At 38.1% G+C, this 27,624-nt stretch overlaps 1 protein-coding gene across 1 annotated transcript; it reads right to left on the minus strand.

Annotated features, from left to right (window-relative positions):
* LOC143875983 (Small GTP-binding protein) lies at positions 1 to 27,186 on the minus strand. Its single transcript, XM_077377562.1, has 11 exons — positions 26,606 to 27,186; positions 24,016 to 24,766; positions 22,738 to 22,894; positions 22,459 to 22,513; positions 17,176 to 17,243; positions 16,984 to 17,088; positions 16,792 to 16,863; positions 16,595 to 16,708; positions 12,224 to 12,364; positions 12,063 to 12,122; positions 1 to 641 (listed from the first exon to the last, which is right to left on the minus strand). Exons 1-11 carry the CDS (start codon positions 26,954 to 26,956, stop codon positions 476 to 478), a joined length of 2,040 nt encoding a protein of 679 aa, XP_077233677.1. The 5' UTR covers positions 26,957 to 27,186; the 3' UTR covers positions 1 to 475.
* Positions 27,187 to 27,624: the final 438 nt, after the last annotated feature.

Raw genomic sequence — 27,624 nt, forward strand, 5'->3', positions numbered from 1 at the left:
TACGCAAAATAAAGAACACAGTGCAATTATTAAAATTATGAGTGCATATATCATTTCCATTGATACACACAAAACACTATTTTGTCCTATGAAAAGAGAGACCATATTTTGAACTATTGATCTGAACCGTTGATTCCTTCCAACTTTTGCCTGTTAAATATGAACTGGCTAATTTTGTCTCAATCATCGGCGACTGCCAACGATATTACGGTATGGATGCTCCTTACAGTGCATTTCAGACTGCAGCCCATCAAATGATGAGAGACCGGCCAGATATACAGTTATAATCACAATGGAGGTGATCAAGTACATAAAAAATATGGCTCATAGAACTTCTTCCTTTCCTCCTAAAAGATCTATAACACAGATTGCTGAAGATATCTGAATGCATTTTAAGCACAAAATTGAGAATAATGTTAGACCTAAAAGGCCTCATGTAACCTGTGAAAATCCAACCTCACTATTTTCTTTAGTTTCAGGATATCTTCAACAGCTCATGGAAAGCCTCTTGTGGTATATCAACAGAACCCACGAGCTTCATTCGCTTTTTCCCTTCCTTCTGCTTCTCCAACAGCTTTTTCTTCCGAGTAATATCACCACCATAGCACTTTGCAAGGACGTTCTTCCTCATCGCTGGAACGCTGACAAAATAGTGAAAAATAACTGTAATAAGCTATCATGACATTTGATGCTGTTCCTGAGATTAATCGGTATCCATGGAGTGTAGAAAATATGGAAGGCAGTTAAAGAGTTGCCAAAAATTGCAACAAAGGAAAAAAAAAATTATATTCTGTTTGGTTGATATAAATCTCTAGACATGCTAAACAATTCAGTGTTTGAAGTTTGAACTTCAAAATGTGAAAGTCCCTACGGACACCTCGACTGAGTTTCATAGAACTGTGTAACCAGTATACTTTCTAAAAATGAATGGCATTTGTGTATGTATCTGCATATTTCAGTTATTATGGATGTCAGTCCACCATGAAGTAGTGTTTCTTTTTATAATAATGGAGGACAGAAGTATATTAAAAGCATAAAAAATAGCTAAAAAGAGAGGGATGAGGAAACTAAAGAATGAACAAAAAGGTAAAAAGAACAATTGGGAAAGGCCTACCCAATGTGAAGCTTTCTAAAAGGTGACTCCATCACTAGCTAGTGCATCCAGCACATCATTTCATTGGCACTCAAAATACGTAATGAGGGAGACTACTCCATAGTGAGACCAATGATTTCCATACTTGTGTTCATAGTTTTAAATTTCGGACGAAATATTTCGGTTTCGGTTAAAGTACATTGAATCGGAATTTTACATGATTTCCTTAAAATTTTGCCGAAATCTGAAATTTCATTTTTCACCCTTATTTTCAAAATTTCTACCTAAATGTTAAAGATTTCCACCAAAATTACGGCCGAAATGGCCCAAATTACCACCGAAATTTCATACATTTCGATGGAAATTATAAAAAAACCAAATTTTTTGTCAAAGTTTTACATGATTTCGGCCAAAATTTCCACCGAAACCGGTGGCCATTTAAAACCTTGTTTGTGTTCCTAAATACTTCCCCAATACTTCCTAGTGTGGGTTACCTTTAAAGCTTCAATCAGAGTTCGGATCAATGGAATTTGGAGAAGTTCATCTTGCAACTAAGCTATCTCGATGATGAGAAACGAATAGGGAATCTCCTCAAATCTTACAAGATATCTCCAACCGCAAATCCCCGTAACTGTCACTTAACTATGGATAATTGATGTACGGCCAACATTAATTTCCAAGAGGCTTTTTAAGTAGTTTTTTTTTTTCAAGCAAGTAAATGAAATTTATGAAGACATTCGTAAAAAGGTGGGAGTGGCACCAATTGAGGAGAAGATGAGAGAGCACCGCTTAAGATGGTTTGGACATATCCAACGTAGGCCTTTGGATGCTCCGGTGAGAAGAGGTGACTCGTTCCAAATTGATGGAGTAAAAAGAGGTAGGGGCAGACCGAAAACAACTTGGGTAGAAACAGTGAGGAAAGACTTGATAGCTAGAAACATAACAAAGAACATGACCTTGGATAGGATAGAATGGAAGAAAATGATCCACGTAGAAGAACCCAACTAGAACAAGGATTAGAGCCGGGTAGATTCCTTTTACCTTCTTCATGAATTTTTTTCTAAGGGATTCATTTAGCCGACCCCAACTAGTTTGGGACAAAGGCTTTGTTGAGTTGAGTTGAGTTGAAGTAAATGAAATTTATGAAAAGAAGCGATTAAGACTACATATTCAGGATAGGCACCATCATTTGTTAGTTATGAGTGACATATTTGTAATTCTTTTAAGTATGATATAGTTTATAATAAAGGGTGGAAAGTCATGGGTTTCACTTTAAAGCCATACGAACTCTCTCTTCCCTTCTTGTCCTCTTTCTTCTCTTTCTCTCCTTGTTTATTCTGTCAACTTATACAAGTAACATGGTATCAGATCAAGGATTATTAATGGAGACAAGTTGTCAAAAATCATTTATGGGAATTAGTATTCTCCATGACTCAAAGGAGTTTGCCCTTCCGCAGAAATCTTTTACATGAAAATGGTCAAAGTTCCTAATATGTGATGGAGATCGGCGCCCTTTGCGCGTCTATTCGAGACGGGCCCGCCCTCCGAGAGGCCCATAGAGTTGTTTTTGTTATTATTTAGGTCCCACATGGGCCTTTTTATTATTATTAGCTTTGTTAGGGATATTTTCGCCTTTTATCTCTTAGAGTTCTATTTTAGTAGGTTTCTAATTATTAAAGTTCTAGTTTTAGTATGATTCTATTTTTGTGGGTTGTATTTGGCTATTTAAAGCCATAAACCAACGTTTATTGATACCTTTGGATGAATATTGATTGATAATGAGAACTCTTCCTCCCCTCTTGTGTTCGTCTCTTTCTCTTCTCCTATTCTTCTCTCTATTCTCCCCCTAATTCTTCTTCTTTCTTCTTCTTCTTCTAATTTCCTCTTTCCAGCCTACATCAAATTGGTATCAAAGCCAAAGATCCAAGCGTCACTGTGAAGATCAAGAGCCTTGCAAGTCCTCCGAACACCAACATCCCTATTTGTTCAGGTTTGCAAGCCTCTTTTCCCCAACGATCTGCTGCAAATACAGCCCAGATTTCTGGGTTGTGCTGCCACCCTTTTGTTGTCCCCCAAACCCTTAAAACTTCACTATCTAGCCCAAACCCTACCCTAACCTGCAACTCCAAGTATAACCCTTCAAAACCCTAAATCAACCTTCAATCTTACCTTGAAACCCTAACCCAAGAACCACATCCAATCACATATTGCTGCCTCTTTGCAACTGCAATCAGCCCACCCTTTATATCCTACCAGAGACTTCTCTTTTCCACCTATTTTCAGCCCCTAAATCCCCTTCATAGCAACAGCCCTTGCAGCCAACCACCTTGCTGCCTCTCCCAAGCCTTCTTCCGGAGTTTCCACCTTCCACCCCTTTGCCGGAGCTTCCCCCGTGACCTCGTGTGTAGCGCGCCACCGCCACTGCCTTCGAGTAGAAGAAAACCCGTGAGAACGAAACCCTCGTGGGTTTCTTTTTCTGTTCTTGAGATTAAAAGAGGAAAGTCATCTTTGATAAAAGATAACTTATATTGACAACCCCCCCCCCCCCAACTCCCCTTGCACACCCCCACATCGTATAAGTTGAGCTAATATAACACCTTATATTTGCCTTGGGCACCCCACATCCCTCTTACCTTTTTAAGTTGTGCACGTGACTAACTGAGCCAAAAAAAAAAAAAAAACACAGTGATTTTCGGCACAGTTTCAGAGCAATCACAGCCGTCGATCACGTTCCTTCATCCGATCATCAGTTTCTACACATCCGATCGACGATCCATGACAGATCTGCTGTCAGGAAGACCACCCGGACTTCTTAGGCTATTCGTAGGCTTCCAACGTACGCATCTTCTTTACTGAAGTTAAGATTTAATATTCCTATCAGTAGATAGTCATTAAATTTGCACTTAGGGCCCATATTCACCTTGTTTTCATCAAACCCTTATTTCCTCTACATTAGAACCTCTTTTACCGTGATTTTTCGAACTCTATTTTTACACCAACCTTAAGTAGTTTCCTTTATTACGTACTTGTTTCCTTGCATTACATTAGCATAGTTTAGTTGCATTACTTTTAGTTATTTGCGTTGTATATCAGCCAAAACCCCATCCTTTCCTTACCCGTAGTTCATGAGCATACAAACACGTTCAAAACCAAAATGGAAGAAAGAGTCACCGCCTTGGAAGTGAACACTCTTAGGGGAACAGTACAACAAATGGCAGGACACATAGAACAACTAGAAGAGCGCCTTACGCAGTTGGGTGACAGGTCTACCACTCACGTGGATGGACCTGGGCTCCAGGCAGGCCAATCCGGCAATGCTCGTGGACATCCTGACGGTCCAGGAGGTCTTCTCCCCACCCCTGCGAGACTTCGTCCCATTGCTAGAGAAACCCCTGCCAGGGAAAGTCATATGCAGGGCAATGATAGGAGAAATCACCATGTTGGCCATCCCTACCATGAGAGATTTGTTAACGAGGGACAATTTCAGGAAGACGACCCAGGGAATTATGTCCAGTCACCTACCTAGGCTAGGTATCTTGATAGGCGTTTTGCTACTCGACCTCTAAGACAGAGTCCAGATTGTCACCATACTGATCATATGGATATAACTAAAAAGGTCAAACTGGAGGTTCCTAGTTTTGATGGAAAGTTGGATTCCAATGCTTTCCTCGATTGGTTAGCAGACTTGGAAGCCTACTTTGCGTGGTATAAAATGGATGATTTTCATCGTGTGCAGTTTTGTCAGGTTAAGTTAGTTGGATCTGCCAAACGGCATTGGCAAACTGTTCATAAGAACTTAGTGCGTTTCGGACAGCCATACGAATTTACCTGGGATGAGATGAAAACCAGGTTAACAGATAAGTACGTGCCCCCCTTTTATAAACATCAACTGCTAGACGAATTGCTAAATTTGAGGCAGTCGACTTTTACAGTCACTCAATACTTGTCTAAGTTTGAAGAGCTTTCGCTGAGATGCGATGTAACTGACGAGCTTTCCATGACTATCCAGAAGTTCATAAATGGGTTGCGACCCGAGATTAAGCGAGAAGTCGAACTCCATTCTCCTGAGACCATGGAGGAAGCCTATCAAAAGGCTCTCGCATTTGAAAAATATCTCAAGTACCCCAACCCTAGAGGTGGAACATCCCAAATGAGAGAAACCCAAACGAGTAGATCATGGTACTCACAGCAGCCTGGTAGAGTTGCCCAGTCCGGTCCGTCTGCTTCAAGAAACACCACCACTTTTTCTAGGGGAAGCAATAACTTTGGTCCAACAGTTAGCACTAATCGAGATAAAGGACCGGTAAATCCTACTTCTCGTCAAGGACCTGTAACTTCCAATTCCCGACAAGTACCCCAAGGTCCTGAGTGTTTTAACTGTCACCAGAAAGGTCACATTGCCTCCCGTTGTCCACATCGCACCCTTACTATAGAGGAGGAGCATGGCGAACCCTTCGAGGACCAAGATGACGAGCAAGAAGTAGAGCCTCTTGATCCTGTCGACTCAGCAGATGAAGATGACTTCGATGGCACACGTGTTGGTGTAGTGCGTTGCATTTTGTCTACGCCTGCAACAAAAGATGATTGTCAACGCACTAACATTTTTCATACTTATCTCACCTGCGGAGGCACAGTGTGTAAAATCGTCATCGACGGAGGTAGTTCCATGAATGTTGTCTCTCAAGCGGGTGTTTCTAAAATGAAACTCAAACCTGAACCACACCCGCAACCGTACAAAGTCGCTTGGGTTGATAAGACATCCTTACCTGTTTCACAGAGGTGTCTTGTCCCCATCAACATGGGAGATTATTCAGATAAGATATGGTGTGATGTCCTACCCATGGATGTTGCCCACATCTTACTCGGCCGCCCTTGGCTTTATGATATGGACGTACTTCATCATGGGCAAGAAACAAGCATCTTGGTAGAACAATTAGGTTGAAATCCGCGCTACATGTCGAGAAAGTTAAGAGTTCTAAACCTACCCCACCCTCAAAGCCAGCTAAACAAAAGAGTCTCCATATCCTGAACCGTAAAGAATTTGAAGGAGCAAGTCAAGAGACAGGACACATGTTGGCTTTGGTGGATGAAGGAGCTCTTCAGCTCTCTTCTGAGCAACCTGTTGACCTACCACCTCAGGTCAACCAGATATTACAGGAATTTCACGACGTGATTCCTGATGAGCTCCCTGCAGAATTACCACCTATGAGGGATGTTCAGCATGCGATTGACCTGATTCCAGGTTCTCAATTGCCCAACCTTCCACACTATCGCATGAATACTCTTGAGCGAGCAGAGTTACGTCGACAAGTAGAGGAATTACTAGAGAGTGGTGTGATCCGAGACAGCCTTAGTCCCTGTGCTGTACCCGCATTACTTACACCCAAGAAAGACGGATCATGGAGAATGTGCGTGGATAGTCGCGCCATAAATAAAATCACAATCAAGTATAGATTTCACATTCCCCGTCTTGAGGACATGCTTGATTTATTAGCCGGGTCGCGTTGGTACAGTAAGATCGACTTACGTAGTGGATACCATCAAATTCGGATTCGTCAAGGAGACGAATGGAAAACCGCCTTTAAGACACCAGACGGATTATTCGAATGGTTAGTCATGCCCTTTGGTTTATCTAATGCCCCGAGCACATTCATGAGGGTAATGACACAGATATTACCTCCGTTCTTAGGCACATTCGTGGTGGTATACTTTGACGATATTTTGATCTTTAGTCGATCAAAAGGATTACATCTCGATCACCTTAGGCAAGTTCTTGAGGTTCTTCGAGAATCTAAATTTTATGCAAATCTCAAGAAGTGCTCCTTTATGCAAACTCAGGTGATATTCTTAGGCTTTATCGTCTCAGAAAAGGGTGTATCTGTAGCCCTGAAAAGGTGCGAGCAATAAATGATTGGCCAGTTCCTACTACACTTTCTGAGGTTCGAAGTTTTCATGGATTGGTCATATTTTATCGCAGATTTGTTAAGGGTTTTAGTACCCTTATGGCTCCCATAACGGACTGCATGAAGAAAGGTGAGTTCCGTTGGACCTCTTCTGCTACACGAGCTTTTCAAAATATCAAGCAGAAGATGATGGAAGCTCCCGTCTTAGTTCATCCTGACTTTTCTAAAGTCTTTGAGGTATCATGTGATGCGTCAGGTGTAGGGATAGGAGGTGTTTTAAGTCAAGAAGGACACCCTGTAGCCTATTTTAGCGAGAAACTTAATGAGGCTAAACAACGTTATTCCACATATGATAAAGAGTTATACGCTGTTATACGGGCATTGTTCTATTGGAGGTATTATCTTTTACCTCAGGAGTTTGTCTTATATTCTGACCACGAAGCGTTGAAATACCTTCATTCACAGAAGAAATTAAGTCAACGTCACGCTAAGTGGATAGAATTTATCCAAGAGTATACTTTTGTACTCAATCATCGGGCAGGAATTGAAAATAAAGTAGCCGATGCCTTAAGTCGTAAAGTTATGGTCTTATAGTCCATGAGTGTCCAAGTCATAGGTTTTGATAGGCTGAAGGACGACTATCCTACGTGTCCTGATTTTGGCATCATTTTTCAAGATGTCCATGATGGTAACCGTCGGGAACATGTTGATTTCTTGATAAATGACGGTTATCTCTTTCGAGGTACTAGGCTATGCATTCCCCGCACTTCCCTTCGCGATTTCTTAGTTTGGGAAATGCATGCTGGAGGCCTAGCAGGACACTTTGGCCGTGATAAGACGATCGCGTTAGTCGAGGATAGATTTTATTGGCCATCGTTAAAGAAAGACGTAGCGTGAATCGTGTCACAGTGTCGCACATGTCAATTAGGAAAGGCTAAGAAACAAAATACTGGATTATATACACCTTTGCCTATTCCCCACTCTCCATGGCAAGATATCAGCATGGACTTTGTCCTTGGTTTGCCTCGGACAGCTCGAGGACATGACTCTATCATGCTTGTGGTGGACCGTTTTTCACGGATGGCACACTTCATTCCGTGTAGCAAGACAGCTGATGGCGTACAGGTAGCTAAGCTGTTCTTTAAGGAAGTTGTTAAACTTCATGGGCTCCCTCTCTCTATTGTGTCAGATCGAGATGTAAAGTTTGTAAGCCATTTTTGGCGAACACTTTGGAAACTTTTTGGCACACGGTTGAAGTTTTCATCAGCATTTCACCCACAAACTGATGGTAAAACAGAGGTAGTTAATCGTAGTTTAGGTGATTTGTTACGTTGTTTAGTTGGCGATCGTCCTAGTACATGGGATTTGTTGTTACCCATTGCTGAGTTTGCGTACAATGGTTCCATCAATAGGACTACTGGAAAGAGCCCATTTGAGAGTGTTCATGGCGTCAACCCTCATCAGCCTGTTGATCTCATACTTTTACCACCTGATGCCCGTCCCTCTCAGTTAGCCGATTCTTTTGCCCAACACATCCATGATCTTCATGCTGATATACGTCGCAGGATTGCTACTAGTAATGTTGACTATAAGCTAGCAGTTGATGTACATCGTAGGAACCTTGAATTTAATGAAGGCGACTATGTAATGGTTCGTGTTCGTCCCGAACGTTACCCTCGCCATTCTTTTAAAAGTTGCATGCTAGAGCCATCGGACCTTTTCGTATTCTTCGTAAATATGGCCCGAATGCTTATTTAATTGAATTACCTGCTGATATGAATATTAGTCCTGTTTTCAATATTGAAGATCTAATCCCATATCGAGGTACCTTTGAGCCTCCTTCTATGCCTACAGATGTTTCTACAGGTCGGACTGCCAGCTCTTCTGTTCCAACACCAGTGCCAGTGGTTCCACCAGTGCCCCCACTTCCTTCGGACCAAATCGAGGCTATACTTGACGATCAGATCGTTTCCTCCCGCCATGGTGGTTGTCAGCGTTACCTTGTTCAGTGGCGTGATCGTCCTCCTTCAGACGCCACTTGGCTTACAGAGGACGACCTTCGCCGTTTAGATCCTGACATCCTGGAGCAGTACCACTCTCTTCACTCTCCGGAGGAGAGTTCTTTTCAGCAGGGGGGAAATGATGGAGATCGGCGCCCTTTGCGCGTCTATTCGAGACGGGCCCGCCCTCCGAGAGGCCCATAGAGTTGTTTTTGTTATTATTTAGGTCCCACATGGGCCTTTTTATTATTATTAGCTTTGTTAGGGATATTTTAGCCTTTTATCTCTTAAGAGTTCTATTTTAGTAGGTTTCTAATTATTAAAGTTCTAGTTTTAGTATGATTCTATTTTTTAGGGTTGTATTTGGCTATTTAAAGCCATAAACCAACGTTTATTGGTACCTTTGGATGAATATTGATTGATATTGAGAACTCTTCCTCCCCTCTTGTGTTTGTCTCTTTCTCTTCTCCTATTCTTCTCTCTATTCTCCCCCTAATTCTTCTTCTTTCTTCTTCTTCTTCTAATTTCCTCTTTCCAGCCTACATCAATATGACTCAAAAAAATTTCTTCTTCGGGAGAACTCTATAAGGAATTAAGTAAAAAAAAGTTTGCCAAAATTATCTATAACCATAGTTTTAATTTTAAACCAAAACCGACACAGAACTATCGAAATGTTTCATTTCCATCCCCACAAAACCCATTCAGAAACCAAAACAAAATTGCAAGTGTATTAGTGGTGTGCTACACCAGTATGTGTTACATAATAATATTAATATGAATTGCATGTAAAATGTGGTGTATGTATTATGTACAAATATGTATATCAATTACATGTGAAATGAGGTACCGGTATGTATTGAATTATATACGTGTTACAGTGAATGTCGATAGTGTTCGATGTTGCTAAACCATTAGGGGTAGGTTTTTTCGCTTATGTGATGGTTTTAGAGTGTGCATTTGTACGTATTCTAACTATACTTGAAGTTTCATCTTTAAAACCCCTCATTTGCATATGTGTCTGTGAATTTACAGGATTTCCACAAAAAATTCCATCAAAAATCGACATGTCCCTATTTCCATCACGACCACAATGCATACCAAAACTGAAACCTAAAAACTTGTCTGCAACTCAAAGGGTTTCTTCTACTAGAAGGGACTTTTTACAAAAAAATGAGTTGATAAGAGAAATATCTGCTTCACAATTATTTAATGTTTGTCAATGTTTAATGAATGAATCTCTTGACGAATAATCATAGGTGTTTTTTTAAAGAAACATAATTAAAGACCATTAGAACCAAAAGTGTAAATCCCTAGCATGTTAACAAAACCTCTTCTTGCAAGAGGGAATTTTGATCCCAATGTCTTAGATGTGTAATCTTCTCATTCATGCATAAAATGTATTGCAAACAAAGCTCTACCGCAACAATACGGAGGCTAATCATTTTTTTAATGGTTATATGGTGGCTATTCATGTCGCTAATAATCCCATGTTTCATGGGAGAATGAAACACAGAAATTTAGTATCATTTTGTTCTTGATAAAGTGATCAGTAAGGAAGTCTCTACCCCGTTTGTTCGACCTCATAAGTAATTAGCTGATTTTTTTACGAAGGTAGCCTCTAGTAGGCTGGATTTTATTTGCACCAAGCTAGGCATTAATGAAATCTATACTCCATCTTGAGGGGGAGTGTTGAAAGTCCAGTATTATGGCGTATGATACATAATCCGGATAGGCACCCTCACTTATGTCACTAATAAGGGGCATACTTGTAATTTCACGAATTGGTACGCATTTCCATTTTTACCCTTCATATGAAAGTGATTGTCCAATTCTTCTCTCTGGTTAGCTGCACTTTACCGTTGACTTTTGAACATTACATTCTTATCCAAGTAAAACCCCTATATACATACCCACATTCAACGTCCTCGACTTTACTCAATGACAAGTACATCAGATGATGGGGACAATTGTAGGGCCATATTTTAATTTTTAAGTGTTTTAGGTGCCTTTTAAGTCCTTTAAGTTATAGTAGGGGTATTAGAGTCTTTTTGCATCAAAATAGCTTATGTTCTTTGAGTTATGTATGTTTTAAAGAGGTCACACATGAGTATTACGGGATTTTTAAGTAGCAATCAAGTATGAGGGTATTTTGGTCCAAAAGTATTGGTTTTTTCTTTAGGGTTTTAGAACTTTCAGTTCACTTCTTCCTTCCTATATATTGTAAGCCTTAGGGAATTTTTAAGGATTCCTTGTTATGATGATGGAATGAAAAAGATTGTTCTTTTATAGTTTGCAAAATTGTGGGTGTGAAGCCGTGATGCCTTGATCTTTCCAAAGCTTCTTTAGTGAGATGCCAAAGAAAACTCTTGGCGCCGTGGTGGGATGCCTGGAGATAAGTTTCTCATTTCTTTATTACCTATAATATATATTTCTCAATTTTCTCTCTTTTTTCTTAATTTCATCTACAAAAACAATCTGCCAAGGAATTAAAAAAATTCTTTCTTCGTGCCGAAAACCTTAAAACTCTATTTTTTTTCTTGTTTTAACCATCCCATCTCAGCCTAAACCTTGTACCCCTCTGTTTTACCCCAAAACTAATTTCACATCTTCCCGGCATCTTCGAAAGCTTCCCGGCATATGTCTGCACCACCCCAAACCTAGCCTAAACCCCATAGAATTATTTCCCCAACCTAATCACCTCTTTTAGGAGCCAAAATACTATGTTTCACCCTGCATCAGATTTGGTATTAAAGCAGAATATCAAATCAACTTTCGATCGTCCCGCATCATCAGATCCACAAAGATCAATAGATCAACTTCAACTATATATTAATGTATGCATATGCAATACCAGAAATAAAGTTATATACAAAATTGTGTCGCCAGCTATACCGAACATTATATGTGCAAAAATCAACACAAATGTGAACTTAAACATTTTATAACCAAGTTAACTTCCCTATTGTCATACTTGTAGATCTTTTAAAAACAAGAACAAAAGAATATAAGGAAAACCTGGAATATTTAAAACTGTTATCGAAAGGAAAATCTACGTCAGAATCTTACGTCTCTCTTGCAATAACCTTTGACCCAATAGCAGCTTGAATTGTTATCTCAAACATTTGCCTGTCAAATACCAGGAAAACATTTATCCTCTCAACAAAAGAAAGCAGCAAGATAACTGAAATTGCAAAATCAATTCAATATTGAACTTAATAATGTTAAACCTATCAATGAATTTCTTCAGCTTATCCACCATTTCACGACCAAGGCGCTGTGCCTTCAGTTTATGGGCAATGGTTGCCATAGCATCAACTGGTTGGCCATTTAGAAGAATATCAAGCTTCACCAGATCAGAGACTTGATATCTGCCAAGCACAATCATTTATTTAGACATGAGAATGTGACACTTCAGTTCCATAGGACCTAAGAAAAAGATCAACAAATAAACAAGTGAAAAAACTACTTCTGGAAAATACTAAAGCATGGTCCTTTCCGGTTTGCACTGGACATAAACGCTCACGATTTCTTCAATTTAAAATGTTCGAACAGAACACCATTCAAAAAAAAAAGCGCTCCAACAGAACATGCATGGTTGCAGATTCCTTATAAAGGAAATTTTATTTGTAAACTCCAGAACCAAATCACTTAGCATGCGTCTGAAAATAGTGCCAGAAATTCATCATATGAAGTATTTTACTAACACAGAATTCATTTTCTACTTGATATCTTTTTCAAATGGAAGGGATCATAATCATAATTCTCATTTTCCAAAAGGTCTATCAACTAAATTGGATGCAATCATCCCTCGACTCAAGATAATAGACTGTAGTTTCAAAAGAAATTTCATGAGATTTTAGACCATTTTCAGACAGGGCAAAGCTAAGCCAATATCGAGACAGTATAGGAAAGATAAATACCCTATTTTTGTAATTCTTATGATCAATTTAGATTGTCCATTTGTGGCTCCGGTGGCGACTAGATCAACATGTCATTACCCTAAGAGAAGTTCCCATCAAAGTTCAACATGAATTTTTGGGTACCTATCATGAGGTGTATCTTTCAAATGGGGAGGTTGAATAAAAGTATAACTTCCCAGAAAACGAGACAAATATCAGTGGGCAATAGAAATGGCTTCACGAAGTGGTACAAAAAGAAAACACTTTATTTAGCTAGCCCCCAAAACTGAAATCATTACCAATATGAAAAAGATTGCAAGGCTAAACCAAACAGATTAATGATCTAGTGTACCTGGAAAAAACTTCGAATTGCTAGGAAATGCAAAACTTCCAAGCTCGCTGGAATTGGATACTACCGCGTTATGTGAACGCCGGTGATTTTGGCATCTTAAACTGTCGGCACCGAAGAATCACCAAGTGGCAAGACGACAGATACAGACAGCACGTAATGCCATCAAGACATGCAGTACATTTACAATGTCCCATTTTTGAACCATTGAAAATCAAAGAGCAGGTCCCCTACACCTTTAATAAGGTGCCTGCAACTCAAACTTAATAATGTAAGACTGTGATGCATGGATTCGGATTTGCGTGTCGGGATCTGACACAAATTTGAGGTGTCGGATTCTACAAACCCCAAAATAGGATTTCTGGCAGTAATTTTTATTAAATAAAAATTATGAGGAAAAGGATTGTACGCTCGACCGTACCTAAAGTTAGGTACGGTAGAGTGCCAAATCACATGGGTCCCACATTTTTTGTGAGCATCTAAACTATTCATTTGCAAGGCCCCATCATAGATAGGGTGCATACCAAAAATCAGCTCCATAGGATGATCCTAACCCATCCATTTGTGGAGGCCAAAATGGACAGACAGTGTTTGTCCACAAATCTGCCCATTTTGGCCTCCAGTTTTGGAGGGGTTAGGATGATTCAATGGTGCTGATTTTTGGTATGCACCCTATCTATGATGGGGCCTTGCAAATGAATGGTTTAGATGCCCACCAAAAATGGAGGACCCATGTGATTTGGCACTCTACCGTACCTAAAGTTAGGTACGGTCGAACGTACAATCTTATTCCTCAAAAATTTTATATATATATATATATATATATATATATATATATATATATATATATATATATATATATATATATATATATATATTCATGAAAATTTTGATAGGGGAGGGTCAAGACGTTAGAGTTTTTATCAAGATAGTCGAAGAAAATGAGGGAAGGGGGTTGATGTTCGAGATTGGAGGGTAGTGAGTCGTGACGTTGGGGTTTTAATTAAGAGAGGACGGGTTGTGCTCTGATAAAAAAAGAAGTTCAGAAGAAAACGCGTTTAAAAGGAAAATATATAAGAGACAATGATGTGTCGGATTCGTCTGAAAAAACAGGCTTCGTGTGGGACATGGCTACGACAAGAATATGGATGTGTCCCACGTGATTCCATGTCCAATTCGTGTGTCAAAACGTGCCTTCACGGATTCGGCGTAGGGGGCAAAGACCCCGTGCCACATAGATGTAAGATATAACAGTTTATATATAATGCATTCCTTGGTTCTTATTTCACTTTTATAGGTAAAAAGGATTTTAATACAACTAATAGAAAGTGGGCTCTAAACCTAATCAAAAGAAACTAGAAAACTGTTACAATTAAAAGGATGAGATTCTAGCAGTGATTTCGTTTAAGGTTTCTCACCTGCCAAGAAATAAAAGAAATAAAAGGAATTTCAGGCAAAGGTCTTTCATTGCATTTCCCCTCTTCTATGGCTTTTGTTGACATCTTTCTGAAGATGGAAATGGTGATTAATTTCCATGAAGTAAATCTTTTACTTCATGGAAGCAACAGCTTAGTCACATCTCTTTCATAAATCTACCTTTTTTCTTTTTGTTGTTTTCAAAGCAAATGGTTGGATCCCTACCCCAGTCTAATGGATTTATTCATCTAGGTAACAATCACTATGAATCCAAACAATAATTACTTCTTATGCAAACAGCAATTATTGTTTATCCAAACCGTTTGTAGATATTGTAGTCACTTCTCACCCTCTCCCCACTCGGGCCATCTCAATTCTCTCTGAGTCCCACCTTCCTTGCAACTCTTCCACCATTGGATAAACTAATATTCCATGGAAAAAAATTTCATGGCTGCCAAACATGGCCTTAATCTTCGCTGAACCAAAAATTAAAATATTTTTCAAGGAAAGTAATGGGAAGGAGAAGGATTTTTTGAGGAAAAGTCCTTCGACGGGGAAAGGCCTTTCCTTCAAACCAAACAGGCCCTTTTTTGTTCTCTTTACATTTGCTCTTTAGATTTTAAATCTTAATTGTACAATCATAGCCATTGATCCAACAGTCGGATTAGCTCTCTCTCTCTCTCTCTCTCTCTCTCTCTCTCTCTCTCTCTCTCTCTCTCTCTCTCTCTCTCTCTCTCTCTCTCTCTCTCTCTCTCTCTCTCTCTGTGCGTGCGTGCGTGCGTGCGCGTGTGTGTGTATATATATCAACCTGAAACTTGTATATATACATATATATATATATATATATATATATATATATATATATATATATATATATATATATATATACAAGTTTCAGGTTGATCCAATCATTGGATATAAAACCGGGATAAGATCAGAACTGCCCATCCTTGGATCTTGCAGATCTGGTGTTTTTGCCAAGACCGACGACCGGAGAGTCGGATTTGAATGACGTTTGGATATCTCGATTTACATAACATCCACTAGAACATATCTAAGAGTCAGTCCAATCCAACGGTCATATTGTGTTCAGTGACCATTTTTCAAATCTGAATTTAGTCACACCGCAGATTTTCTTATTCCACCCAGATCTGAGTTTGCTTTGATCAGAGCGATTCCAAATTAACATATGGTCCTCTTAAAGCACTGTCCTACCACCCATCAAATTTTTAAAATGAGTCAACAGTCTGTTTGCATTGATCATTTGGGAAAATAGGCACTTTTCTAGATTCAAAATTCCCAAAAGTTGTTTTTCTTGAAATTCCAGGATTGGAATCTATTTAGTCACCCCTCCAAATCAATTCATCTCTCTTCCAATCATCAGTCGTTGCCTTCCCTAGAACGGCCCGCATCAGTTTGATATCAGAGCTATAATATCGAGTTTTCTTCACTTTGGTTCCGGCATCAACAGTGTTATGTAATTTTAAATCTAAATGCACCCTATGGTATTATCTAATATAGAATGATGAATGTTAATTACTTGCTACTACCAACTTGTTAGTTGTTAGTTCAAGAAATGCATTATTTAGAAGCTGAGATTGTTTCACAATTCTTATGCAGAGAATAAAATATATATCTTTTTCCAAATTCTCCTTTTTCTTATTTTTCATATTTTACAATTTTTTATTATTTTTGTACAGATGTGTAAGACTTCCTCCTAATTCAGTGATTGTAATGAATTAACTAAATGCTCATATTATCAAACTTCGGGTTTTAAAACCCATGCCTTCTGAATATGATTATGTTAAAGAAAAATCTACGAAACAGATAGTCTCTGATGAGCCAAGAATCAGAGTAGCACATGCAACGGCTTAAGCTTTAATAGGATAAAAGAAATTCCTTGATAAGTACAAGAGATATTTTTCAATGCTTACTCTGCATCCTCGTAATCAAAAGAGGCATATCCAGATGTCATACTCTTCAATTCATCATAGAAATCCACAACAATTTCCCTCAATGGCATACGATATTTCATAAAGGCCCGTTGACTGCACAATGAAAGGATAGACAATCAAACGGTAAACATCCGTCAGTTTACAAAATAAGAGATCAAACTTGAAATAGTAATCACCTATCAATAAATGAGTACTCCAATTGTTCTCCTCTCCTCTCAGAGCAAAGAGTAATAACAGACCCTACATATCTGCACGTTGATGAAAATACAGACTGAATGAAAAATGCTTTACAATATTATACAAAGTACCTAAAAATAATAAACAAAATTAATTCTTGAAAAGAAATGGAAGAAGGGCCTGGAGCTTACTCACTAGGAAAAATAATGGTAGCAATCACAGATGGTTCCCAACATTTTGTTACACGCTTTTTTGGATCTGAGTCTAATGCAGCAGGATTCTGAACATGCACTTTGCTAAACAAAGCAATAATATAACATTAAATAAAGTAAATGTAAACCTCTCAAGTTGTGTAGAAGGAAATAACATATCCATTACCATACCTTCCGTCTGAAAACTCAAAAATATATGGAACAGTTGGAGTGGTGGAAATGACCTGAGCTCCATACTCCTATATGGTCCATTTATGCCGATTGAGATAAAATATCAGAAATAAGATGCGAACTTCAAGGTTTAAAAACAGGGATCTTAATGAACACAAAGAATAGATAAGATCTGCAACAGCATGCGATATTACAAAACGAAGTCAGACCCCAGGTCAATATCAGAAGTTCATATACATTACAACAAGAAAACTATCTATTGCTTTTTACTTGCATTTTCACTAACACTAGCCCCTGTTTGGATACGTGGATTTCAGAATCCGGGTTTTAGTTTGAAAGCAGTGTAAAATTCTGGATTTTACAATGGAAGCAGGTTGCAGATATGGGGGAAGTAGGTTGTTGATGAAGGGGTTTAAGTAAGAAATCATGGTTTTAGAAATGTAACAACCCAAAACTGAATCGGGTCGCTATCAAAAGAAAACACAAGAATCTGTAATAAATTTACCCATAATTTTTTTCAAGGGCAATGATATTTTCACTCCCCCTGCAGTACGCATTCGCTCCCCTCATTAACACTTTTTGACGTCAAATCACGTAAAAAGGGGAGCAAATGCGTACTGTAGGGGGAGTGAAAATATCGCTGCCCTTTTTTCAAACAATAAGAGAACAAACTATATCATGGCAATTTAAATTGAAGGGAAAATTACAGTTACACCCCCTCTAGTTTCTGACACATTCAACTCTAACCCTGACTTTCAAAACATGACAAGTACACCCCCTGAAGTTTTTTTAACGTAACGGAACAGACGGCGAGGTGGAAATGACCAAAATGCCCTCGTCTTCCCCAACTGAAAATTAGGGTTTTCATACTTGAAAACTTCAAACCCTTGTTTATTTATCAACATAAACCCTCCATTTAGGAGTTTTATTTGACCTCATTCACATCATTATAATGATTTGCACAAAAACCCTAATGTTTTAGGGCTTTATTTTTTGTTTTTATCAAAGTTTTTTTTCTTGAAATGCGGGTTTGATGTAGCCATGGGGTGGGGTTTGATTGTCTGTGGTGGAAGCGACGGCGACGGCAGCGGCGGGAAATGGCGTAACCCTAATCCCTCTGCAAATGAGGGTATTTTTGTCCTCAAAATATTAACCATGGTTAGTTTCAGTCTTTCCGTCAGGTTAAACTGACGGAAAGTTGACGGAGGGGGTCTAACTGATACAAATTGAAACCTCAGGGGTGCTTGTCACGTTTTGAAAGTCAAGGTTAGAGTTGAATGTGTCAAAAACTAGAGGGAGTGAAAATGTAATTTTCCTTAAATTTAAATAGGATACTACTGAGAGTAAAACCAACTAACAGTCTCAAATCAAAGATTCATCCATTCTACTCGGGATATTCAAACTACTAAAGAAATTTTGAAGGTCTTTAAAACCATAATATCAAATTAAATAGTCTCTACTTGAAGTAATGATATCGTCACCACATTATTCATTAATCCCCCACTCAACGTGTGTGTATATATATATATATATAAACGTCGTCATTCGTGTTTGTCTCGACGTCATCCAATATTGCGAAACCTGTAGGATGGATTTTAGAAGTTAGTTCAACGAACTAAGTAGATTCATTTGGTACTAAATATACATAATTAAACTTTTGGATTTAAGAGCATACAATTTGATTCAATAGTGAACATGAGGTAACAATTATATTGATTGTGAAGCATTGAGTAATAATGGTAAAGGAACATGCAACAATATCTAAAAATGTGAAATAAAGTATACAACGTTTTCCATTAAGAAGCTTATATAGTTATTTAAATGCATGAGAAGACTCCCTTAAGGTAAACCAGATTCCAATAACTCGTTACCCCACGTCCAATACGTTCCACTACCCTCGTCTACAGGTAGCATGCATGAAGGACTTTTTACGACGTGCCTATTGGCCACTCCGCCTCTTGACATCACGGTCTAAGAGGATGCATTTGCCACCATGGGGGTGCGGGTGCGCTAAAAACCCATGGCCGGCGTGGAATTTCATTATCCCTGGACAACTCTTACCTCCGCCCAATCCACCAATCATAATTCTCAATGCTTTTAATTCCATTATTTATTACCATAGTTGTAAATTTCGTTTCGGTGGCTATTTCGTTTTGGCCACCGAAACGAAATTTCGGTCAATTTCGTTCGAAACTTTTCGTAAATTTCGTCAAATTTCAGTAAATTCCGGTCAATTTCGGTAGATTTCGGTCAATTTCGGCCAAAATCCAAAATGAAACGAAATTTTCGTCATTTCGTTCCGGTTTTCAACCGAAACCGAAGTGTTTCGTCCATTTCGGACGAAACGAAACGAAATTTACAACTGTGTCTATTACTAGTTTTTTCTGGCAAATCATCAATTTTCAATATATTAAAGATATTCATTAGCAAATCTTCTTGCTTCCAAAATATTTTCCTTTAACAAGGAAATCAAAGCATGCTATCATTTTGAGCATAGCATCATTATTCAAATTAATTACATGCTACTAATATGGCAAAACAATATAGTAAAATGCATATCATTTAGAAGCATTTATTTCTACAAGTCATTATCATGAACCACTAAGAATCTTCATTGCACACGATTAAATCAACCATTATCGAAGAATATAAATTTAAAGTCCCGTCACCTACCTCGATTATCTGTGATATGAAAGAGTGAAGAATCCTCGAAGTCTGGATATGGTTCTCTACCAAATCTGTAATACAACGATATATTGATCCTAAGTTCTCAACTCATATTGTTAGGACTCTAAATCACTTTTCCTACATATATATTTTGAGAATATTTAAGTTTTGGGGTTGTTTTATCAAAATGTGAGCCATGTATAATATTTTTACATATACTAGATCCTTTCCGAATAAAAAACAATTATACGCTTTATTTAATGTAACCTACAGGGGCTGATTTTCGACAAAGGACACGATCCGGTACACTTATTTAACGCACTAAGGTGCTGATTTTTTAAAAAGATTTCTTTACCCCTTGGATTATCCATCCATCTAATTTGTTTTGAAACGAACCCACTTTAAACTTTTGAAACTACCAAGCCAAAGGGTTATTTTCTCGAAAAGAGTCATCAATAACTCTTAAAACATCGCTTTTAAGGATTGTTTTATATATATCATTGTATTACAGATTCGGTAGAGAACCATATCCAGACTTAGAGGATTCCTCACTCTCACATCACAGATAATCGACATAGGTGACGGGGCTCTAAATTTATATTCTTGGACAATGATTGATTTAATCGTATGCAATGAAGATTCTTAGTAATTAATGATAATGACTTGTAGAAGAAATAAATGCTTTTAAATTATATACATTTTACTATATTTTGCCATATTAGTAGCATGCAACTAATTTGAATGATGATGCTATGCTCAAAATGATGAAATGCTCTGATTTCCTTGTTAAAGGAAAATACTTTGTAGGCAAGAAGATTTGCTACTGAATATCTTTAAGATATTGAAAATGGATGATTTACCAAAAAAAATCGGTAATAAATAATAGAATTAAAGACATAAGAATTATGATTAGTAGACTGTGCGAAGGTAAAAATTATCCAGGGATAATGAAATTCTGCGCTGGCCATAGGTTTTTAGCGCACCCCCATAGTGGCAAATACATCATCTTAGACCGTGATGTCACGAGGCGGAGTAGCCAGTAGGCACGTCGTAAAAAGTTCCTCATGCCCACTACCTGTAGACGAGGGTAGTGGAACGTATTGGAGGCGGGATAACTAGTTATTGGAAGCCGGATTATCTTGGGGGAGTCGGCTCATGCATTTAAAATAATAAATAATAACATAAGCTTCTTAATGGAAACGTTGAATACTTTGTTTCATATTTTTAGATATTGTGGTATGTTCCTTTATTACTATTACTCCATGCTTCACAATCAATATAATTATTACCTCATCTTCACTATTGAATCGAATTGTATACTCTTAAACCCAAAAGTTGTTTAATTATGTATGTTTAGTACGGAATGAATCTACTTTAGGTTGTTGAACTAACCCCTAAAATCCACCCAACAGCTTTCGCAACATTGGATGACGTCGAGACAAACACGAATGAGGACGTTTAGATATATACGCAGAGCGGAGGATTAATGAATAATGTGATGACGATATCATCACTTCTAGTAGAGACTATTTGATTTGATATTATGGTTTTAGAGACCTTTAAATTTCATTTGTAGTTTGAAATTGAATATCCCACATAGAAGGGATGAATCTTTTATTTAAGAGTATGTTAGTTGTTGGTTTTACTCTCATTCAGTAGTATGCTATTTAAATTTAAATTGCCATGATATAGTTTGTTCTCATGTTGTTTAAAAAAAAATTATGGGTAAACTTATAACAAATTCTGGTGTGTTCTTTGATAGGGACCCAATTCGGTTTTGAGTCTTTTCTGAGATATGTAAAACCTGGAAACAGGGGCAATCTACTCTCTCACTCGACGGAAAGAGGGGCAAGAAATCAGAAAACGAATGACGGTCTCATTCTCTCGTCTTCCATCAACAATTTTGAGGACATCCAAGATTCTAAAATCTGCATATCCAAACAGCCCCTAGAACTTCGAAAAAGTAACATCTTGTTCAGGTTGGTCAGAACTACAAGAACAATTTGTTTTTTTCTCTGACAGATGGTCAGAACTTAATCTAGGCTTGAATCCTACTAAGAGGTCCACTAGAGATCCAATTCGTCAGACTTGGGAAAAGATGGGTGCCCTCAAGTTCTGTATTTCCTCCAGCTCCTTTTGCATGAAAAACTTCCTTCTTTTGAAGTTTTGCTATTATCCCCCTCACTACGTAAGTTAACTCACTCTGTTAACACTTCCTTCGTCGGTTCTCCATTCAGTTTGGCGGGGAAACTAGTCCTAGCTCGAGACTACTATAACACAAGAACTAGCTCATGTCTGAATAGGCAAGAACTACGTCAACACCTATCTCAATTAACAATCATAAGAACTTTAAGGCAAGCTGTATGATGGAAATATACTTTAGTTCACATCTAAAATCCAACCCTTTATTTAATGTTTCTTTTAAATGAAATGTAGGTGTTTATGATCTTGGACAGAGACATAAAAGTGATTTTATCACAAGACTGCAGAACAAATATCTCAATAAGTTTTTTTTCTGAACAGATATTCTAGCACAAATAACACGGTTCAATAAAAAAACAGATGAACAATTGCTTCCAGATTTCAGAAATAACTTAAAGAATTTGAAATCTATACTTGTTCAAGTCGCTGATGGAAGACATCCATGTGAAGTAAACCTAAGAAGCCACACCTGTATAGGGCATGCAATAAAAAAAGCAAGTTATTCTTTCTTTCTTTTTCTTTTTTTCTTTTTTTCTTTGAGAGAGAGAGAGAGAGAGAGTATAAACATGTTAAGCTAGTTATGAAACCAAATTCAGTTCAGAAATAAGCAAACATAAACCTCACCTTTTGCCAAGTGAGTTCACAAATACATTTTTTATATAGAATAGTAAAAAAAAGGAATCTCGCACATACCTGAAACCTATGCCAAGTGCCGCACTAGTCTCTTTGGTAACAGATACACTGGCATCATTACATGTGAGTCTCTCTATTGCATGATTAAGTTCCTCAAAATCAGATCCATTAGCCGGATAAACACCAGAAAACACCATATGCCTCACAGGCTTGAAACCTGAAAACTAAAACTCAACTTATATGATGAAAAGAATGTCATACAAAGAAAGTTCAAAGAGCAACTAGTGTTAGATACTGAGATCACATCACATCAACCAAAAAAAAAACATTGTTAATTATCTCTCAAACTGATTATTTGAAAGCCAACAAATATTTGGATTTATACCGTGAAGTTTTACTCTTCTGTGTCACTCTATAAGGAAGCAGAGAAGTTGCTGCCTTACAAAGTAGAAACAGAGAGAATGTAGATGAATCTTGTTGACAAGAATAAGCTGTTATACTGGATCAATAAGAAAATTCAACAAATAGAATATGATGTATTCTAGTTTTCAAACCTTCTCAAACTCTAGATTAACAACCAATAATCCAATGTTGCATAGACAACAAGATAAGCATCTCCGAATAATGGTGACTGTGAGTATTGTGTTTCCATTCCAAGATAAGCATCTAAAAAATAATGCAGTAATATACAAATAGCACTTGAAATTACTAAGGGCAATGATAAATTCGCACCCCCTGTAGGATAATTCACACCCCTTTAACGTGAATAAGCGTTAAAGTCCGTCACATCATTTTGCGTTAAAGGGGTGCGAATTATCCTACAGGGGGTGCGAATTTATCATCACCCTCACATTAAATGCACAACAATCCCATATTTCTCTTACCAAAGATATTATCAACTCAAAATTTGAAGCAGCAACAATAGCAAAGCACAACAACCATTACCAGGTTACTAATAATAGATCAATAGCTAAGAAAACAACAGACTGTCTGTCCACTATGCTTTTTTTTCAAACAATTATTTTTGGAATTTGCTAGAGACCATCGTAGAAGGCATTTGCAGAGCGGCCGTTGCATGAGAGGGCAGCCACCTCAGATGAATTAAATGAAAAGGACAAAATCTGTGGAAAAGTGAGCCTATGTTTTCTCATGCAACGGCCGCTCCGCAAAATGCCTTCTGCGATGGTCCCTAGCAAATCCTATTATGTTTTATTAATAAAAAGGAAAGAAAACTGCACTAAAAAAAGAAACCGAAAAAAGGGGGCATTGCACTAAGCTTATCAAAACAAACAAAAGAAAAGAGGATAGTATAAGTTAGTGAAGTAATGTTAAAAATACCAGGAAGAGGGTCTACAACGCTTCGAGCATGACAAAGAGTATCGCCAACACGTGCCTCTTTGGTTGAACGCATGCCACTAACAACATAACCCACTTGTCCAGTCAAAAGCATTCCAGTTGGTGTGAGTTCGGGATGCATGATCCCAACATCAGAAACTTCATAAACTTGTCTAGTTGCTACAGATGCAATTTTATCCCCCTTTCGTAGAGTACCATCAACAACCGCAACATGGCAGATTACTCCTTTGTATTCATCATAATAAGAATCTAATAAAAGCACCCGTAGGGGTGAATTAATTTTCCCAGGAGGACAAGGTATCCTTTCTATAACAGCTGGAAGGACATGCTCAAGGCCCTGACCCGTTTTGGCGGAAGTTAAAATAGCATCTGTTGGATCAAGATCGAACATGGTTTTTAACTGAGCTTTAACACGATCAGGATCAGCAGTCAGCTGATCAATTTTGTTTATGATGGGGATTATAGTAAGGTTAGATTCAAATGCAAGATAAAAGTTAGCAACCGTTTGTGCCTGAACACCTTGGGCAGCATCAACTACCAAAAGAGCACCTTGGCAAGCTGCAAGGGATCTTGATACTTCATAATTGAAATCCACGTGACCAGGTGTGTCAATTAGATTGAGTAAGAAACTTGGAGGTTCTTGTGAATCAGTAATATCAGAACCATTGCATATATGTCTATGGAACATAGTTGCTGTCTGAGCTTTGACTGTTATTCCTCTTTCTCTTTCTACCTGGAGGGAAAAAGTATTGATGATAATATGCAACACAGAAAGGGAAAGTTAAAAATCAGAGGACGAAGGAAAAGGATTTTAGGAGATACTATCATCTTGTATTACGCAGACTGATAAATCCAACAGCATGGGAACGAGATAACATTTTCATGATACAGTGCCAAACATTGTCACTTGTTTGAAATCAAATATACCTGGAAGCCTTTAAAGATAGAATAATCCATTAAACATAAATAAATAAAATATTCTGATTCACTTATAAAAAAGGAACATCAAGGGTAACCAAGTTCACCCCGTAAAGATGAACTCAACCCTTGAACAAAATACAAACCAAGGCAAGCTACAAAAGCTATCACACCAAATTACGTGCAAAATATAACTCCAATCAAGAAGTTGTAAGACATTCCCTACAATGTATAATCAAAATCTCCATGATTATTGGAATCTCACCAAGAGTACACTGATCCTAGTGACTAGAAAAGGCAATAAATAAAAAGCTCAACAACTACCAAAAAGTTCTATGACAAAACCCAAGAATGGCTAATGAAACCCATTTGTTTTTAACTGTGAAGATTTTATTACAAAGAGGGAGAAATCCCGAACACTAAGGTGGTTAGTACAAGAGGAACCAAAAACAAAGAAAGACAAATGCATAGCAGGAAGGAAGAAAATCAAACTACTCAAAATGGGCTCTCTCGATTCCTGCACGAGCCAACTGTTCCACAACGCTATTAGCCGATCTCCTGACATGTTAAAACGTTATCCCATGGCCTCTCAATTGATCCACATCGCCATTAGCTGACCTCCTAACATGCTGAAACGTTATCACGTGGCTTCTCACTCGATCTTGAATTTCTTCAATGGCATTCGCAAATCTCCAAGGATGCGGATTCCTATAGTCTATCCATCTTATCACATTCAAGGAATAAGGGGTGGCCCAGTGCACGAGGCTCCCGCCATTACGGGGTCTGGGGAGGGCTAGATGTACGCAATCTTACCCCTGCTCTGCAGAGAGGCTGTTTCCGTGACTCGAACCAGTGACCACCAGGTCACAATGGAGCAACCTTACTGTTGCGCCAAGGCTCACCCTCTATCAGTTATCACATTCAAGGAATCTCCTTCCAAAATCAAATGATCTAGTTTTCATTATCAGAGAAAAACCTTATATCTTCCAAAATCACCATCAAATCGAATTGCTTCCTATCCTCCTTCTCATCATCATTTATCATTTCTTAACATGTTTCTATCCTTTTTTCTTTTTTTAATGCTCCAATTATAACAAATAATTTGCGTAGCTTTCATGCTGGCAGGAAGGATATTTTGTCCATGATTATTGTTAATTTTTTATATTTGGGTGCTCATTATATAAGACTCTTATCTGATTTTTTTAGACCCTGTTTGGATTGAAGGAATTTTCTGGAAAGGTCTGGAAAGGAAAATATTTCCAAAGTTCGTAGTTTTTTTACAGAAGAAAAAATAAAACTTAAACCAATCTTATTCAATCTTTATGTAGAGAGACCTTCAATTTATCATAATATCACTCTAAACTAAACATTATCATAGCATTTTCCTCTAAATCATAAAAAAAATTCTATCAGAAATGTTTTTCTTGGAATCCAAACAAGGATATTTCCTCCCTTATTTTCTGTTTTTGATGTTGGTCATGCCTATGCCTAATTTGAACAGCAATAAATGTACAATACCGTCAAAATTCACGAAAAAAAAATCGTTTTCAATCGGGGAAAAAAAGTACTCACTCTCAAATAAAAGCTTCAAGGTTTTAGCCTTAATGTAACCTTCCAAAACCACTCTACATGATAACAAGAAAAACATCACTACCTGCAATTTATCGAGGTACTGAGGCTGACCATGGCCTCTCTTGATCGTACCCGTGAGCTCCAAAAGGCGATCAGCAAGTGTTGATTTCCCATGATCAATATGGGCAATGATAGAGAAATTCCTAATCCTTTCCGGAGAGTATTGGCTCAAATCGAGGCCAATATCTCCACTGGTACCTTGGCGAGAGTTAGAGTAATAGGCATGTTGAGAACCAAAATAATAAGAGCTTGATCCATCTAAAGTTCGGTTTGCTTCAAATATAGCAGAAGAGGGGCTAAATGTAGAGAACCCAGATAGCAGAACTTGGTATTTTGATCTTAGGGCTTTTGAAGCTCGATTTAAAGAACCCATTTGAGGGTTTTGAGTAGAGAACTAACCTGGTTGTGGTGATGTTGGGGTTTTGTTAGATTTCATGGTGGAGATGAAGAGAGCAATGCAATAGAGGGAAAGAAGAAGGGGCGGCCTGTTTTAGTGAAAGAGGGAACGAGGATGGTAATGGCACCCACATAATTAGTATTTCCACCTGGGTTGAGGGCTTGATGCCAAACCTCGACCAACCTGAGGGCTGAAAACCTGAACCCTAACTCGACCCGAACCGATTTTCGAATTGGGGTCGGGTTCGAGCAGTGGGGGTGTCAGGATTTATACATAAGGGGGCAGGCTTCAGATAGGAGTGGTTATTCGGTTTAAACCGAACCGAATAAACCGAAATTTGGTAACCGAAATAATTTCAGTTACCAAATTTCGGTAACCGAAACCGAATCGAAATTATCAGAAACCGAACCGAATTGTGGGAGAAAAAGAGAAAAAAAATCAAAATTTCGGTTTGGATCGGAAAGCTAGGATCGTCCGATCGAAATGATTTTTTGAGCACTACCTAATTAAGTTGTGATCAATCAAATGGACGGTTTTGATCATCCTCTGGAGTGCACATATAGCACTTTTTTTGGAAAAAAATGGTTTTCATCCATAATTTCGGTTATTCAATTAACCAAATTTTATTTTATTTTTTTGAGAAA

The sequence above is a fragment of the Tasmannia lanceolata genome, unplaced genomic scaffold (assembly GCF_043159265.1).
Source record: "Tasmannia lanceolata isolate RefF3 unplaced genomic scaffold, GAP_Taslan_0.1 ptg000004l, whole genome shotgun sequence".
In the NCBI taxonomy this organism is placed as follows: domain Eukaryota; kingdom Viridiplantae; phylum Streptophyta; class Magnoliopsida; order Canellales; family Winteraceae; genus Tasmannia; species Tasmannia lanceolata.

Excerpts from the sequence above, each read along its gene's own strand:
- LOC143875983 (XM_077377562.1), bottom strand. The coding sequence starts at position 26,956 with ATGGGTTCTTTAAATCGAGCTTCAAAAGCCCTAAGATCAAAATACCAA. Across the intron at positions 17,244-22,458 it reads TCCATCAGCGACTTGAACAA|GAGTATGGAGCTCAGGTCAT; the intron begins GTATAGATTTCA and ends TGGACCATATAG. Across the intron at positions 16,864-16,983 it reads ACCATTATTTTTCCTAGTGA|ATATGTAGGGTCTGTTATTA; the intron begins GTAAGCTCCAGG and ends ATCAACGTGCAG.